This window comes from Hetaerina americana, unplaced genomic scaffold (assembly GCF_022747635.1).
Source record: "Hetaerina americana unplaced genomic scaffold, ioHetAmer1.1.p SCAF_7, whole genome shotgun sequence".
NCBI lineage: Eukaryota > Metazoa > Arthropoda > Insecta > Odonata > Calopterygidae > Hetaerina > Hetaerina americana.
Genome location: NW_027287316.1, coordinates 55,222,616 through 55,242,456, shown reverse-complemented (window position 1 = coordinate 55,242,456; position 19,841 = coordinate 55,222,616). Strand labels below are relative to the sequence as shown.

Below are 19,841 nucleotides of genomic sequence, written 5' to 3'. Positions count from 1 at the left end.
AAAAAAATATATCTCCTTTACGCTGCATTCCATCCAATACGGGAAAATTTGAATGGGAATAAGACGAGTGTTCAAATAGCATTCTGATAGATATGATTCAGGTGAGGATTTGATCATGGTGAAGGAGCCGTCATGTCCCTTACTTAATGCAATACACATAGGGGTTCAGTTAAAATGTCCTGGTTAAATGATCACAAAAATATAAAATCTTTGACTCGAAAGCCAATTTGATATGTGAAACTAGTATAACCTCAGAATAATCCAAGAGTACATACATATCCTTCAGGCCGTTCATTTTCTGAGAAAAAACCGATCTAAGTTTATAAAAAGAAACTTCTCTTTTCCTGTTTTCTTACGATACATTCTTTACTACCAATTTATCATTATTTTTTCACCTATATCAAATTTGAGCACTGTTTCATCCATGCTATTATTTTCCTGGGACTTCTAAAATCCACATTTTCGGGGGTCTCTACGAATACATTGGCTATTTGTGGCTTTATCGGTCTATCCCTTACTCTTAAATCATTTGTCCATCTCTCATATATCTTTTTGAAGCTTTGACTCTAATATCTCTCTCATATGATTTGACTCTCATATAATCGGCATAGCAAAACCAGCAGGGGGTATTAATATTATACTTCTAAACTATTGTTGCACGTGAATCCACATTCATTCAAAGCACACTCATTCGTCACTTACCATATCTGTCGTACCACAGCGGAACCGCAAGGACCCCATATACACACCTCAATTAGCCGCCCTTAATGCTTCGCATATAAAATTTTAGTTTCACTTCCATACAGGGAGAGCAACATATTTTTTTACACTGTCGTAATTTCCACCATATGCATGCATTCCATTATTTATATACACTACATACTGCTAATGACCATTCTGCCGTCTTTGAATCTCTTTGCCCAAGAAAAACTGTAATTGGTGCAAAATTTGGGATATCAGCACAGGAAAACCCATTTATTCCCCTATGCTTTAGGCAGTTCTCCAAAGAACTTTCTATTGCGCCATTAACCCTTTAGAAACGATTCTACAATATACAGAAACTCAATAATATTGGTGAATTTGCTTTATTGAAGAAATAATTGCAAATTTGACGATTCTCGATTATTTCCAGATTAATATTTTCATTCAATCATCCAAAAACCACAAATCAAGGAATGGTGTGAGTTCACTTATTTTACGTGGCATGCACTCCCATATAATTTTTAAATGGACGAATATTTTGCCTTCTAGTAAAAATGATAAGTAAAAAACAGTAATTGTATTCATTAGTAAGAAGAAAACTCCAATAGTCCTAATAATAATAATTTTCTTTCTACTTATAAATTTTACCAGAGATGCTGATTTCTAATATCATGATAAATAATTCTATATTTAATATTTAAATTAGTCTACTGATCAAACTAAGTTTTTCATGCATTCACTACTTAATTGCTCTAGATTTCTGTGGAACACTTAATACGAAAATACATTACTGAAAACCTCAACAACATGCATTCTTTCACTCCCCATTCTTCCTGCCTCCCCTCCAAAATACTTATACTATTATTTTCCATTCAACATTCTCCCTTTTCCTATCACAGCCTTCAACATCCAATTGCCATTCAATATACCCTCCATTCAATTCTCCTGCCTTCACTATATTCCTCCCTTCAACCTTCTACCCTCTAATATCACACTTAAAACTTGGTTAGTTTTTCTTTCTGCCATTTCAATTTTTCCATTCACCTTTCTCAAAATCCTCAAAACATCCTCTTACTTCAACTACACATTTTCCGCACTGCACGCCATTATGCTCTAAGTCAAAGTTTTTAATAATCATTTATTTACTTCTTTGCTCACAGTCTTTGTCATAGAAAAGTTTCTTTTTTCTAAAAAATACTTCTTTTTTATGTCAGCACATGGTCACAGAGCATATAGCGTCTAAAACGCTTCCTAAATAGCCGAATCTTTATATGCACTTGCTATAGTTTATGTCTCTTAAATTTATTATTCACCTTAGCCTTCGTAATTTCTTGACAGTTTACATTCAATTTTTCCCATTGATGCTCATTCCATACCTATCACATCGATTCCGTAATGCGTTCAGCAATAGCTGCAATAAATACCTTGGCTAACAGGCACACCAAAAATTGATCATCCGGACAGCTTAACGGAATTGATCGATTCCCCGCCAACTTTCACTCCTTCCTCCAGCCCTTCTCATCCCTGTCTTGGCATTTCCTTTGCCCGCGGAGAAAACGGCAATCTACATTGCACATAGTTTTGTATATTTATCCGTGATATTTAATGCATAGGTGATTTCCATCAATCATAACGTATATTATACGCAAATAGATAGATGTCTTTATTTGGGCGAAATTGAGACCTAATGATCTCTTCTTCCGTATAACCCATCGTCGTATACATACTATATTAGGCATAAAATCTATAATTACATGTACATACACATAAATCTATAATTACTTGTTCATATACATAAATACATATAGACAGACACATTCATTATGCACAGATTTGCACATCGGAAAAATATATCTATACATCCATACATGCATACATATACATATATAAATTAAGGATGCACCTAAAAGTACACACATACTCGAAGTAAATTACAGTGAACAAAGAGAACAAAAAATGGGGAAAGACTAAGTAAAGAATGAGGTTTTTGGGAAAAGCTAGAGAGAGCGTGGCATTGCTCACCTAGCGAAAACCCACGCAGGAAAACACCCACGAAGAGAAGGGGGTATGAAAAACCTGCGAAACCCCTATTACGAGGGTCATCCGGAAAGTAGTACCCGTTCGTGCCGCATGAAGTGCTGACGACGCGAGTAGCCGCTGGACGAGGTCAGATAGCTTCAGTGGCTTGTCTGCCTTCTCTGAGCCAAGTTGCGTGACGCTAGCATTGCCTGTGTTGTTTCTGTGATTGTTTACAATGTTTAAAAAAATTGAGAACGCCGCCAGTTGTGAAGTGAGGGCAGTGATTAAATTCCTCAATGCAAGAAACGTTCGCCCATGTGATATTCATCGCCAATTAAAGGAGGTGTATGGAGACAATGTAATGCACGAGTCGTCTGTTCGGCGGTGGTGTCGCAACTTCAACATGGGGAGGGGGAACACACACGACGATGAGCGTTCGGGGAGACCGTCTGTCATTACAGACCAACTGGTGAGCTCAGTTGACGAATTCGTGAGGAACGATCGGCGCGTCACAATTGATGACATCTGTGAGCATTTTCCCAATGTTTCTCGAACAATTGTTCATGAAATTGTTAAACACCATCTGCATTATGCAAAAATTTGTGCAAGATGGGTCCCTCGCGTATCTCAATGAGCTGGCGGCGAAGGACTATGCAGCAGGAATACAGAAACTTGTCACACGTTATGACAAATGCCTTAATTTGCTTGGAGATTATGTTGAGAAGTAGTTTAAAGTATCCTCTTTCAAATAAAATTTTTTATGTTTGTTAATATTTACTTTTGTGTCTTTATTTCACGAACGGGTACTACTTTCCGGATGACCCTCGTAATTAAAGGAAAGATACATATACATTGTGACAATAATTTTTCACATAGTATACATATTATTAAGTTACTGAAATTGAGATGAAGAACTCAATTATATTGACAACACAAGAGGAGTAATGAGAAACATAACATCAACTAAAAATAATGATGCAAAATTCTACTGCTTGAGAGGACAAAAGAAAAAGTAGAAACAGTGATATGTACAGCAATTGAGTGAAACGAGGGAGGGTATCCAAGTTAAGTGTTACATGGTGCGGCTACAGAATGCAGCAAAACTTGCAGAAACATAACACAATTGTAAATAGAAATGAGAGGGTTTATGCTATTTTCAAGTATTGCGATGAAAAGTCGAGGCTTCAAACGAAAATAAATACGGTCATATTGAGAAGTGAGATTTTCATTTCTTGTTAATTTCGACCAATGTGACTGGGAAAATAAGTAAACCGATTATCTATCTCAGAAGCGCATTCGTCTAGAGCGTTTTCTATCGATTGCTTGAGCGCCGGGAACTAAATTCGTCTTCTCATTCATAGACTCAACAGTATCAATTCTGTATCCTCTATGGTCCTGTCTCCACGGAGTCGCGGGTCACGTGACATTTCAAAGTAAACAATACTCTCGATTGTTTACCAACGTTGGGAAATTATGAGCATCCATTTGGATGCAAGGTTATCGTCCGAGTGAGCCATATCAACGCCGAGTCCCTCTTCCCCCGACCTCTCCCCTCTTCTCCCGACAATGACAGAATTGCCACGTAACGTTACCTATGTGCCTTTTGGACTCCTTCCGGCTCATCACCAAGGGGACAAAAGGCGTTAATAGGTGATTTGGGGGACATTGAAAGGAGATTTATGGAGGAGAGGATGGGAGGAGGTCCGACACGTGAATAGTAAGGGGAAGGCCACAGATTTACGCAACCCCTTAAAACTGTGGCGGCCCCCTCCTAAGTCTACCTTTTTGCAAGATCATAAATTTCAAAGCGGGAAGGACGATTGAAAATGGAAATTTTCCACGACGAAGGTATACGCCCACAGTGTTTCGTGGAGATGGGGCTTTAAGGTAAAGATTTTGGAACATTCATGGATTTGGAAAAAAGTAGAGTACGCATCCGATTCTCAGAGAGAGAGCGAGAAATCGGCACCAGCATGGTCACGCGATATTGGTTTGTTCTGAACGTCACAATGAAAATGTCTTAGGTTCATGCAAAAGTGATTTTGCGTAAGCGTGTAAACTAGATCGTCACAAAAAGCATTAGTAATATAACAAATTACTAGGTTCCCGAAGACCAAAGTTCTATAACTAGACTAGTCTAACTAGGGTGCTGTTATATTGCAAACTTGATTTTATGGTGCGTTTAGCGAAAATTTTATTTTTTATATTTTGTTTTGTATTTTGTCTTGTTTTGACCGTAGTGTGCTGGGCCACGTGTGGTAATACTTTGAGCTAGGCCACGTCTGCTATTAATGTGTATTCTGCTTGAATACCCATGTAGCAGTTTAGTTTTGATTTTTTTAGCAATTCTTTGAATAATTGATTTTGGCTAATGATCGCCATTTCTATTGGCCTACGCGAAATCAATTACGATTTTAGGGACTTATGCGCCACCTGAAAATGCCTGTATGCCCATATTTTAATTAATAATAATAAAATAGCGAACAATTTGGCATTAGTTTTGGGTGTAAATGAAATACGTACCTCAAAGTTTCAAATATTCCATTCGCAAAAGCTCGCAAAGCGGGCGCCATTAAGTACATTTTTGAATCCTGATTAGTTTCTGAGTATTCCCGAGTTTCCAATGCCGTAACAGAACCAGAGACCTTGTCACATGGCAAAGGTACTATTCGACGACGGTGCTGCTATCGCTTCGCCTGACGTCATCCTCACTCTACCTTTTCGCAACTCCCAAGTTCGTACGATGGGCATAAATTTCATGTCGCGATATAACGTTTTCGTAGTGATATATTTCACTTCTTAAGTCTACCTCATAGTAGTTCGCAACGGAATGAGGGTGTTTCATCTGAGCTTACAGTGAAAAAAGTAAAAAATGGAACATACATATTGTAATCGCGATAAGCGATGTGGTAACGATAGTGGGATGTGCATTCTATTTAAAAGGTACAGTTGATGCGATGGCATTTTAGCGATTTATTTATTTATATCGCGCAGTTCTGAATACAAGGTCGAAGGAGAAAGCTTTCGCGAGGTGAGCGACATATTACATGTGTCGGAAAGCAAACTGGAGTGATCTACAATTTGGGTAGTACCCAACATAATCATCTTCATCAATTCATCAAACAAATATGCCAATAAAAATGCAAGAAAAACGCAGAATCACTAAATAATTATTAAAAAGCATTTAACTTCCGACTCTAGTAGCAATTAATGCCACTTCTCCAAGTGAGAGTTCATTGCCAACTTAACTCCTTAAATATTTTGCGATGTCTGAAGGTGCTGGAAAGTAACCCTAGCCGAATCAATGTCCACCAAAACTCGATGAATAACTAGAAATTAGTAGACAAGTGAAAAATACTAGGGTAAAAATAATAATGGATTTTGGACAATAATTGTTTTTTTTAATGCCAGCAGTCATCTTCTATTGTTCGAGGGAGCTACATTTATTATGTCCACAGACCGATCAGAAAGGGCAAAGTTACAGAAAAATACATGGCCACCTCCTGAAAAGTTACAAATTTAAAGTAATGCAGGACAATAGGGAAGAAGTTTATCGATTTTGGAACAGGTCAACCCTCGGTAAGGTTGTTTAAATTTAACGTTTAATAGTTATCACATCATAATTTGTTTCAAATAAACTCCCTCTTCTGGAAATATTTAAATAGCAAACATGTCGAGGTTTAAAGTTACCAAGGCCATTATAATACAAGTAACGATATTTAGAAAAAGAAGTTATGGTAATAGTAGTTATTATGATAGGCGACCGACTGCTGAGGTCATTCGCACAAATTAGGGATAGGTTGGTAATATGATAGGGGTGAGAATTTTTAAGAAATGGAGGAGGAGTGGAGGGAAGCCCGGCGTCGGTATTAGTCTACCCTTAACAAAAGGCGCTATGGGGTCCACAAGTAGATCACGCAATTTCCATGCCTGTATAAACTGTGTACTTGTGTAAACCTTCTATAACTGTGTTTGTGCCGCTTCAGGTGGTGTCATGCGCAATGACAAACGATCGATCATACAATTTACATTCCCAAATAAGACTTTGCTGATGACCGCATTATATACAGACGGATAGAGCATTTAAATGACCACGTAATACTACAAAATGGCATCGATCGCCTTGGTGACTGGGTTGAAAATAATAATATGGGCATTAATATAAGTAAAAGTAAGGATATAAATTTTTCAATTAAAAAAAATGCAGAAAAGGAAATTTACACCCCCTTTGGAGAAAGAATCCCATGTACCAGTCAATGCAAATATTTAGGCATTTATTTAACTAGGGATCTTGGGTGGGGAGTCCAAGTAGATAATTTGACACGGAAGGCATTTAAAGTATTGCATTGGGTGATGAGAAATTTAAAAGGAAGTAGCGTAGCCACAAAAGAAAAAGCATATAAGGCACTGGTTATCCCTATCCTAGAATACTCCTCCATAGTATGGGATCCATATGAGGTAGGACATATTCAAAAGATAGAAAAAGTTCAAAGAAAGGCAGCAAGATATGTACTCGGAAGGTACAGAAGAACAGATAGTGTCACAGAAATGTTAGATATACTGAAATGGGAGAGTTTTAAAAATAGAAGAAAAAGGAGTAGGTTAGGCGCGATGTATAGAATTGTTAAAAAGGACGAAGCGTGGTAAGATTTATGGCAAGGGATAGAAAAGCCTAACTTTAAGGGAAAAAACGACCATAGATTCAAAATAAAAATAAGAACGTAAAAAACAAATAAGAAAAAATACTCTTTTTTAAATAGAACTATAATTGATTGGAACCAGCTGCCTGGAGGTTTGTTTGAGTCCTTTCCATCCAATTTTAGAAGTTTTAAGGTTAAATGTAAAGCAGCCATTGGGTAATAAACTTCATTGTAGTTATGAAAATATTTGTATGTAATGTGGACGGCATTTTGTATGTGAGGTGGAAGTTTGATTGTATGTGATATGGAAGTTTCATTGTATGTAAAAATATTTTGTCTCATCTGTTTTTATGTGTTCGTATGTAATTTTCGTTGTAAGAGTTATCTTTGACCTAACTTGACTGTTGCCACCAGGAAAATCGCTTAATCGCAACGCAATTGTGTAAATAAATAAATAAAAATATATGAATTCACATCGATACATTCCACACGTTGATGTACATATTCTAATTACATCGATATATTTTTGAAGGTCGATAGTTGACATAAATGGAACACCACTTAGGTCTCGCACGCCCAGCAGGCCAAGGCGAAGATGTTCCAATTGTCAGTTGATCGGTGCATGAGAAATACGTAGCTAAGGTTCAGCCCTTGATGAGCATAGAGTTGCGAAACGACACGGGAAATATGACTTACGGGAGGACTATGCGCATACAGTCTCTAACCGAATTCCTCCTCCCTTTCGGTTTTCGTCACTCTGCTGTAACCTGCTCCAATTCCAAGGGAAGAGCTCTAGGTTGACCGCCATAAATAGCGAGGGACGTTGGAGTCGCGTTTCCACTCTCGCGCGAGACATCAACCGGAAACTTGCCCGTCAACTCTTTGCGAACGTGGCAGATTCTGACCAATCTCCACCTTTATTAAGGTACTTCTGGTCTGGCTGCCTGAAGTGGCCGTTCGAATTAGAATTAGAGTTCGCTCACTTCCAAAATAATATCAAAAATAAAAAATGCAATTGTCATGCATGTACATTGCGTCTTAGCATGCATAAATGGTATTACACTACCAATATGGCAAATCACGATGCATATAAATTCAATAACGTCATGATATGGTATACGTTGGGGTGTAACTTGAATTCGACTCCAATCATGGTATATTTTGTTTCTTTGAAAGAAATCGGCATCGCACAATTATTAATATTATATTTGACATTATATTTCAATACCAAATCACCAAATGTCACACGTTTAGAGGCACATTTCGTATTGTTCCACCTTGAGCTGTATGTATGCAAAAACTCGTATGAGCATCATGTCACCATTTTAAACTTGCGGCGACATGCTTCAAAAGTGCAAGTCATTAAAATGCAATATCTGCAAAAAAAAGTTATATTATTTCATCGCTATGTCCACAAAAGTTAAATTATTTAATATTTCAGTTTTCTTAAATAAATATATATATATATATATATATATATATATATATATATATATATATATATATATAGCTAAATCATGTGAGGACTACAGGACGATAAGTTTGATATCCCACGCAGCTAAAGTTGTTCTCAGGATCATAAACAAATGGATAGAGAGTAGGGCAAATGATTACATAGGGGATGATCAGTTTGGGTTTAGAAAGGGGAGAGGTACGCGTGATGCCATTGCAGTAATGAGATTATCAATCGAGAGGAATATAGAACACAACCAGGAGGTATTTGCCTGTTTCGTAGATTTCGAAAAAGCGTTTGATAAAGTGAATTGGGAAAAACTAATGAGTATTCTACAGAAAATAGGAATAGATTGGAGGGAAAGGAGGCTAATCCGCAACCTGTACATGTCTCAGACTGCTCAGGTGCGAGTGGGGAACGGGGAGTCCGGTTGGGCAGTGCTAGGAAGAGGTGTAAGGCACGGTTGCCCATCATCACCGTTGCTGTTCAACCTGTATGCAGAGGAAATGATCAAAGAGGCATGGGAAGAACTGGAGGTAGGAATGAAATTGGGCGGGGAATTTGTAAAATCAGTTAGGTTCGCTTGTGACCAAGCTTTAGTTTGTCAGTCAGCCAAGGAGCTGCAAGCATTGCTGAGTGAATTGGAAATTCAGTGCGACGGGTATGGGATGAGAATCAATATTAATAAAACAAAGGTTATGCGATTTTCTAGAAAGAAAAAGGCTAAACTTAACATTAAAATAGGAGGGCAAAAACTAGAGCAGGTAGAACAGTTTACGTATCTCTGTAGTGTTTTGGACCAACACGGTCAAAGTAGTAAGGACGTAAGGAGAAGAATTGCGCTAGGCAAAGAGGCTTTCTCAAGGAGGAGGGAGTTGATGACGGGGAAGTTGAGTAAGGATGTTAAGAAAAGACTCGTGAAAACTTTAATTTGGAGCGTAGCTATGTACGGCGCGGAAACGTGGTCATTGAAGCAGGAGGATAGACGTAGACTGGAGGCTTTTGGAATGTGGGTGTGGAGAAGAATGGAGAAGGTGAAATGGACAGAGAAGAAAAAACACGAGGAAGTACTTGGTATGGTGGGCGAAGATAGGGGTTTGCTGGGAGAAATCCTATGGAGGCAGGAAAAGTGGCTGAAGGTGGTATTGACCGGCAGCGGGATGTTGAAGACAGTAATTGAGGGGAGAATGTTAGGCAAACGAGGAAAGGGCAGGAACAGGATAGGTGTGTTAGACGGGATGAAGGGCGGAAGAAAGTACTTAGAGCTGAAGAGGGACATGATGTAAAGTAGGATGTTGTGTTTTGCTAGTGGCCACAAATTATTTAATTAGTAATTACGTCCATCCAAAAACCTACCTTAACCGGTAGATAACCTAGTAATAATAATAATAATAATATATATATATATATATATATATATATATATATATATTTATATATATGTGTGGGTCGCGGTGGTCTAGGGGGTAGAGCGTTGGACTACTGACCGGAGGGTCCCAGGTTCGATTCCCGGGCACGGTACTCAGCGGCGCCTGCAGTTCCACCCAAGATATGTGATTTTTCGAGTACCAGATCTTCCTGGGAAAGGAACTGGTCCCCCCTACCCCGAAGTGTGAATTTCACTCGCCGTTTAGGGCTTAGTACTGGGTGAACTCTACCATCACCTACCAAACCGACCTTAGGGTTGATTACTGTGTTTATACTTGTGTATATATATATATATATATATACATACATAAATATACATATATATATAGTGTGTTTATATATATATACGTACTTGTGTTTATATATTTTTATTTACTTATTCAAATTAGCGTTTTATTTGGTTGCTATTAGAGAGAAGCCCATTAGAATTCACGTCGAAAGCGTTTCCCTTCTTTGAAATTTAAGAAAGAACTGCGCAAAAATAGCTCGGGAAAGTCCAATTTTCAATATTTTTCCAGTCGATCAAACGTCGTACATTAAAAACGACGTTGAAATTTCTAAATAACTGGAATGAGTTTCTCTGAGGCCAGAGCCACTGTAAGTTTGAATGGACAAGGATCGCACACTTCGCTATATGGTTGAAGGATTAGAGAATAGGGAAGCTTTTAAATCATTTCAGACAATTTTTGGTTTTATTTTTAGATCCTCTACCAAATTTGTGCGGATCCGTAAGATATGAACTCCCCCCCCCCCACCTTACTTAATTACCAGGGCTATTATTCATATCTAACAGGAACCATTTTCTTTACGCATAAAAGCGCATTTAACTTTGCCTAAGTGTTTTTTTCAATACAATAACTGATCAGTGCAATTACGCGTTTTAACTAAATGAATACACCTCCCTGGGAGACATGATTTTTTTGGTAACCATTATATTACGTACAATAAAATAGAGCAAACATTTCTAACTTCCTTAAATGAGTAATAAATTATTTAACAATTCCGATGGGACAGTTTTATTAGTTAATAATGCCTTAATGTCTTCCTGACACAAAGCCTCTCCTCAGAAACAATGACTGAAATAATTCAATGTTAAGTCTTGCGTAATATTCCTCCTAAAGCCCGTCCTCTCTCGTACGGAAACTTACTGAAATGGAGTACCGCCTCCTTCCCCTCAAAAAACTTGCGTAATTTAAGTAAAGCCCCAAAGAGAAATCCGTGAGGCACATATCTATATTATTTATAGGTCGTGTGTGTAGTCTTCCTTTCATCGTGCTTACAGACAATGCAAGGTTGTGAGCTATAAAGTTAAGACAGCAATACTCTCTCAAATATTCCGGGGGTAATTGATAATTATACAAATGAATCCGAGTGACAGCTCTCGAAGGAATGCATGGTTTAATCTCGCTTGTAAACGTGAGTTTCTCTCAATCACGAGTATGAGAATTCGTGTCCTTTCTCGTTGTTGACGAATGGCCCATATCTTGCTAAAATGATGAATGAATGAAAGAACAGTTTCTGCAAGTTGGGCAAACCTTCTCACGTTAGTTGTGAAAATAGTAAAAAAAGTCTCTATTCCTCTTTTTCGTCTTCCAAGTTCTTCATCCTACTGTAATATAACCATAAACACAGTAATCAACCCTAAGATCAGTATGGTAGGTGATAGTAATTTCACGCCCAAAGCCCGATGGCGTGTGAAATTCACACATCAAGGTTGGGGGCCAGTTCCTTTCCCTGTGCCGGTTATGGTTTCCCAGGAAGATATGGTACCCGAAAAATCACATGGTTAGGGTGGAGCTGCACCCATAGAGGCTTGCCCGGGAATCAAGTCCGGGCCCTCTGGTCAGTAGTCCAACGCTCTACCCCTGGATAACCGCGACCCACCTACTGTAATTTATAAAACTGAATATTAATTACTTTTCTAGGGAAAACATAATGCCAAGAGAGCACTGGAGTAAGGGCTTCTTAATGTTTTGCATAAATACGTTAAACATATACAAATTTATATAGACTTGGTTCGATTTGGATATATTTTTCTGAAAATGTTTTAAAACCGTAAAAATCGATTTTTGAAGAATATTTTCCAAGTACGTATGGCATTCAGAATGAAGATATCAATCCATTCAATTCGATGAGGAGGGAGTAATAAACTGTCACATTCTTCTCTAGCTATTATGTCATTTTAAAACATATATCTGCCGTGAAATTCGATGCTTTTGAATTATTTATTTAAAAGTTAAATTTTAGAGTGGATCATTTCATATTTTCGAATTCAGTGATCATTATGACTGGCAAAAACAAATCGTATAGTCGTGTGCCCATAGTTGGACCGTGACGAAGAAACGGCCCTCGTACATAAAAAAGCCAATTACACGGATTATATCCAGTTATAGATGCACGGATAAACTGGTCCGGCGAAGCCGGGCATAATCGCTAGTTAATCCACATTTCCTTCCACCTTAATCCTCTTCACTTGGAGGGCATTCAGTTAAAATACTCGTATATACTTAACTACTTCGGGAGAGGAAGTAAGAGGATTTATCTTAACATCTTCCTAAGGAATTTCTGAGAGAAACGACCATTGAGTCAATGGTAAAGAAAATGAACATTTTCTCTTCGTTACCGAAATCGGGCTTTTTGACTAGCTAATATTATACTACATCTATGCCTTTACTTACTCATATTGTATTATATCTATGCTACTTGACTGTTATTAGACCAGAATGAAAAAATAACGTCGCACGAGTGACCTCAGAGCTGATGACGACAATACGCTTTATTAAAACCGGTTAGCTGCTCCTTTAACATAGCATTCACTTTGGATGATATATTTGTTTCCTTACGAATTCATAATACCTAATGCCCACATACTCGATATCACTTGGAATACCTATTTTCACTTCCTTTATTTACAGAACATAGAATTTAGTGTTTTTAAAATAGGTATGGAATAATCATTAACATTTTAAAACATCATCTAAACAAGCTGGTTCACTAAATCAACTTTATGTAAGAGAAACTATTGCAAAAACTACTCATGTACAAACATATTGCACATGTGGTGGCAGATATCATGGTGTCTCGGAACCATTTAACAAAATACAGAGAAAGGAAGATCTTCTAACAGCCTGCAACAATGACCTGGAAATAAGAAAGACATAGCAAAATATAGATAGATAGATAGATAGATAGATAGATAGATAGATAGATAGAGGTCTTTATTTGGGCGAAATTGAGACCAAATGGTCCCTTCTTCCATTTAACCCATCGTCGTATACATATTATATTAGGCATTAAACTTGTAGTTACATTCATATGTCCACATAAATACATATAGACGGGCATAAATTCATCTAGCACATATTTGCCCATCGAAAAGAAAAAAGTACGTATAAAAATATACGTATATGCATAGATATTTCTTCATGGTGGTAGTGAAGCATTGGCAATAGAAGCAGTAGGTAAAAAAAAAAGATTTGAAGCATTGGAAATATGAACCTAAAATAGGTAAACGTACCTTAAATATTCTTGTTATTTTTTCATTCATTAAGCATTTAAATGTTTTCGATCAATCAAAATCTTTAGCGCGATAAATTCGCAAAAAAAATATTTTCAGAACATAAAATGCATCACTCGCATATGTAACGATTTTCAAAAAAGTTCCAAATATGGGACTTCTCCACAGTTTTGATTTAAACAAATGCGTCCGATTTCAACTTAATAATGCCCCTTCTGACTACTTCGAGGAAATAAGTCTCCCATGTCCATATAAACTGTGTAAAAGTACCATGTATGGCACATCTCAGAATATTGTCATACTTTCATAAGATTACGCCAAAAATACATAGTTTATCCGTGAGAGTTAAAAGTTGATTTGATTTTGAAATGCCAATGACGGAAACCTTCTTCCGAATCCATGAAGGATAAAATATTTTCCTAAATTTTTAAAACATAACTTCCTATTTAGTGGCATTGATTCCAGTAAAAAATTTTATCAAAACCTTGGCAATTGCATATTCTCAAAAATTCCCGCGTGAAAGACAGTTTAACGGCTACGACCGGGAAGTAGGTAAAAGTTCTCTACCTCCCTTTATCGTCGAAGATAAGAAGGTATCATATATAATTTTCCAAAAGTTAACGAGGGAATGCGTCTTAACATTTCCACATAGCCAATCTTGCCGTGCCAAAGGTGCGCAGTCGACCTGATTCATCTCTCACCTAGAGTAAAAGGAAAAAGCCATGCCGCGAATGAAAGAATGGTGTAAAAATTGACTATGTCTTTTCAAACTTCTTTCAAATTCACGTATCTGAAGAGAACACGGAGTCAGGCAAAATCAGAGATTTGCGACCGTATCCGAAACTTTTCAGGTGAAGAATTGATCAGCTGAGAAAGTCGCACTATACAAATTTGAATGCAGAGAAAAATGATCCATCGGTATATTCATGGTTGGAAATCGAATTTATTTTAAAATGTTTTAAAATCATTTTAAACCGCGACCTTGAACCAGAAGTTCGCTTCGAAAGTGAAGGGTATACAGTAAGTTAACCTGATCGTGAGTCCGAAAAGGCGCCAGGAAATCAGGAAATTTAAACGAAACGGGTCTACGGGGAACGTCTTCCACTGAAAATATCTCGGAGTTAAATATTTAAGATTTTTATTAATTTAATACTGTTCTTCGTTTCTATATTGAGAAAAGAACACGACATTACAAAAATCATGCTTAAGACACGTTTCAAATGAGTTCATCATAATAGTTTTTTTCTCAAACTTTTTTATTTCTTCTTGGATGAATTCTCAAGACAGAATTAAAAAAGAAATGAATTGAGGATACTTTCGTATGTTTTCTTCTAAGAGACCGTGCGAGGAAAACAGTTTCCTAAGATTTTTAAATCAACTCTTTATCGGCAGGCCGTAATGATTAGTATCTGGCACCTTATGACCTTACTTATCAAAGGCCCTCTGGTTTAAGACTTTGGCTACTATTTAAATATGTTTCCGTCATCACCTATTAGTTCTGGGCCAGATAGATAGATAGATAGTGGTCTTTATTTGGGCGAAATTGAGACCAAATGGTCCCTTCTTCCATTTAACCCATCGTCGTATACATATTATATTAGCCATCAAACTTATAGTTACATTAATATGTACACATAAATACATATAGACAGACATCAATTCATTAACACAGATTTGCACATCGAAAAGAAAAAAGTATACATATATATAGACACACACATACACATACATACACATACACACACATACATACCTACACATATACATACATATCCACAAACACATACATATACACACATAAACATACATACATGCATTCATACACATACATAAATACATGCATAAGTAAGCACATATACACCCATACATACATACATATACATATATAAATTAAGAATACACCTACATATACTCAAATTAAATGACAGTGAAGATAGAGTACAATAAAATGAGGAAAGTCTAAGCAAAGAATGAGGTTTGTGGGAAAAGCTAGGGAGAGCGTGGCATTGCTCAACTAACCAGATATTCAAGCTAGGCCAGATAACTTCAGCGGAAAGAGATGGAATACGGATGAGTACGATGACTCTAAAGAAAGTTTGCCAACATGACGTAACTTGGGCGTTTCATCTGGAAGAGTACATACAGGCACATACCAGTATAATTGATTGAAGAAGTCTGTACTGATATTAAATTATGTATCATTCATCCTCCACGAAACAAAGATAAAATTAATATTTTACGCCAAAGCTTGGTAAATATGCATGCATTAAGGAGCTGCGAGCGAAATCCGCAGATTACAGATAGAGGAATCAGTTCCAACGTACCACCGGTGGATTATTATTTATTCTATTTGTTTATTTGGATGAACCCTGCAAGCCTCAACTAGGATGTGTGGTAGGGGGTGAATACACACCAGACTAATTTTATCCCCACTTGACCCTGCCGCAGTCAATCATTGTTATTATGATCCCCTATCGTTCGTGGAAAAAATGACATCTTAAATCCATCTGTTCTACAATTAATCTCTCTATTTTTATTGGCATGATATCTCCTAGTGTAGTATGATGGATGTAATAATACATTTCCAGCATCACTGCTTAAGAGATGCTATTCCAATTTATGCAATAGATTTAATTTGTAATTTAACCTTCGCTCTGTGAGGGATGCCCAGCCTAGTCTAATGTTTTGGATACGCTACTAATTTTGTCATAACAACGCTTAACAAATCTATCTCCTCTACGCTGCACGCCATCCAATTTGACAATCAATCCTATTTCTTGAGGATCCCATTTACTAGCAGCATGTTCTGAATTAGGCCTAACCAACGACAGATAACGATTCTCTTTGCCCTTTTCATTACATATGCCAAGTACTCTTCCAAAAAATCCTAATTTTTTATTAGCCGGTCCACATATTTCCCGTATGTGTTTCACTGCATTGGCGAAGTATTAGTGAAAACGCTTTGAAAGAAGGAATTTAATAAATTAGCCTTTTACCAACTGCTGGTTACTCTTCCGCCTTTATCATTTCCGAGTGAATTAACAATTGACTTATTGCCTAGAACTTCTCTGACGTATGACCAAATTGCTTTTGGATCCTCTTTCAAATTTCCCACTCACCTTTCCCTTTTGAATTCTCCTAACGCTTTCCGAAATTCATTCTTGGCATTCGCCCTAGATATCTTATAATCATAGGTGATCTCATTCTTTTTGTCGTTATAAATACGAGGGTCATCCGGAAAGTAGTACCCGTTCGTGCCGCATGAAGTGCTGACGACGCGAGTAGCCGCTGGACGAGGTCAGATAGCTTCAGTGGCTTGTCTGCCTTCTCTGAGCCAAGTTGCGTGACGCTAGCATTGCCTGTGTTGTTTCTGTGATTGTTTACAATGTTTAAAAAAATTGAGAACGCCGCCAGTTGTGAAGTGAGGGCAGTGATTAAATTCCTCAATGCAAGAAACGTTCGCCCATGTGATATTCATCGCCAATTAAAGGAGGTGTATGGAGACAATGTAATGGACGAGTCGTCTGTTCGGCGGTGGTGTCGCAACTTCAACATGGGGAGGGGGAACACACACGACGATGAGCGTTCGGAGAGACCGTCTGTCATTACAGACCAACTGGTGAGCTCAGTTGACGAATTCGTGAGGAACGATCGGCGCGTCACAATTGATGACATCTGTGAGCATTTTCCCAATGTTTCTCGAACAATTGTTCATGAAATTGTTAAACACCATCTGCATTATGCAAAAATTTGTGCAAGATGGGTCCCTCGCGTATCTCAATGAGCTGGCGGCGAAGGACTATGCAGCAGGAATACAGAAACTTGTCACACGTTATGACAAATGCCTTAATTTGCTTGGAGATTATGTTGAGAAGTAGTTTAAAGTATCCTCTTTCAAATAAAATTTTTTATGTTTGTTAATATTTACTTTTGTGTCTTTATTTCACGAACGGGTACTACTTTCCGGATGACCCTCGTATCATCCCTAATATTTTTTATCTTTGTGTGACATAGCCTTTGACGTCGTAATGCCTTTTTAACATCCGCGTTGTACCATCTGGATTCCGCGTTATCTTTTATAAATTTACTGGGAATGAACTTGTTGACCGCTGAGCACGTGATCTCAAGGAAGTTATTCCACGTATCCTTAGTATTTCGGTGGTAGCATATTCTAAATGAGACCTAACCAGCGAAAGATAACATTTCTCATTGACCTTTTGATCATATTTACCCAGTACTCTCCAAATAAATCCTTTTTTTTTTCACTTGTCCACATATTCCCCGTATGTGTTTCACCCAGAAGAGGTCGTGTGTTAGGGTAACGCCTAGGTATTTAATTGAGTATTTACATTCCATTTCGGTGTTCCCGCTTCAGTAAGGGAGGGAATCGCTCTTTTTTTCCAAAAATTCATCACTACGCACTTTTTTAAGTTTAACTCTAATTGCCAAGTGTCCCACCAGCGTTGTATAGCATTTTAATCATCTGATAAAGCTGCTGCTCAGTTAATTTCTCTCTGTTACGAGATAAATGCTATTTTGTATATTTTTTGCCCCTTTCAATACATAAAAATGCAGATTACACCAACAGAGTGGTATTTTGAAAGCGACCTCATCCTCTGGTGAATGCCTCATGGAGCATTCAAAGCGCTTGTCCACTGACTTATCATCGTTGTGTTGATGTCTTTGTACGATGGGTGATAAAATTATCATTTAATTTTTGCTATTCTGACTATAAATTAAAATTCTATGGAACTTCTTAATTGTAAAGTGTGTTTATTGATCTAAAATGCTATTCACTAGCTTGAATAACACAATTAATATTTAAGCTGTTCTAGGAAGAAGCTCTCTCTGGACGTTGACGAGTGCGAGGGATAGAAGAAAGACATGGAATCGAAGGGAATTGACATCGTGACCCCAAGCGGAACACCGTGGGCTTCTTACATGGAATTAGCCAGCTCGGAAACGCCATCCGTTGGGTCGATACCCAAGGTCCATGTGTTCTCCGCCCTCGACCACACGCTCTTCACCGGGATGCTCGTCGTGTCCGCGATCATCGGCATCTACTTTGCCTTCTTCGCTAAGCAAAAGCAGAACACGACGGCCGAGTACCTGATGGGCGGGAGGAAGATGGGAATCGTCCCCGTCTCCCTGTCACTCATAGCAAGGTGAGTCCTGCGCTACTGGGCATGCGTTTATCACTTCAATGTTCTTTCGCACTACCCAAACTGTTTGCTTGACGTCACCACGTTCAAAATGTCTGCAAAAAAGGCGGGTTGGTCGGATAAAGGCATCAGATCGGTAAACACTACCATATACTTCTACCGGGTTCACCCCACCGATGCATTCTCAATTTTTCACATGATTTTGCCACATTATTCAATCAAAATTTATGTTGAACCCGAGAGTTTTCTATGAAATTCAATTAAAAATCTGGAGTCGTATTCATTTGGTCGGGAGGTGTACAAAACTGTTCATTTTCCAAGCTTTCGTTTATACGAGGGTCATCCGGAAAGTAGTACCCGTTCGTGCCGCATGAAGTGCTGACGACGCGAGTAGCCGCTGGACGAGGTCAGATAGCTTCAGTGGCTTGTCTGCCTTCTCTGAGCCAAGTTGCGTGACGCTAGCATTGCCTGTGTTGTTTCTGTGATTGTTTACAATGTTTAAAAAAATTGAGAACGCCGCCAGTTGTGAAGTGAGGGCAGTGATCAAATTCCTCAATGCAAGAAACGTTCGCCCATGTGATATTCATCGCCAATTAAAGGAGGTGTATGGAGACAATGTAATGGACGAGTCGTCTGTTCGGCGGTGGTGTCGCAACTTCAACATGGGGAGGGGGAACACACACGACGATGAGCGTTCGGAGAGACCGTCTGTCATTACAGACCAACTGGTGAGCTCAGTTGACGAATTCGTGAGGAACGATCGGCGCGTCACAATTGATGACATCTGTGAGCATTTTCCCAATGTTTCTCGAACAATTGTTCATGAAATTGTTAAACACCATCTGCATTATGCAAAAATTTGTGCAAGATGGGTCCCTCGCGTATCTCAATGAGCTGGCGGCGAAGGACTATGCAGCAGG

General features: G+C 38.1%; 1 protein-coding gene across 2 annotated transcripts in view; it reads left to right on the top strand.

Annotated features, from left to right (window-relative positions):
* The window catches only part of LOC139696299 (sodium-coupled monocarboxylate transporter 1-like), a 45,050-nt gene that overhangs the window by 1,364 nt on the left and 23,845 nt on the right, over positions 1–19,841 (top strand). Inside the window, exon 2 of one of the 2 annotated variants that reach the window (XM_071595006.1) lies at positions 18,595–18,924. In XM_071595006.1, the coding sequence (XP_071451107.1) occupies positions 18,644–18,924 (281 nt within the window). In that variant the 5' untranslated portion in view covers positions 18,595–18,643. Of the gene's footprint in view, positions 1–18,585; positions 18,925–19,841 lie in introns of both variants that reach the window. The other variant, XM_071595005.1, reaches the window with a different exon arrangement.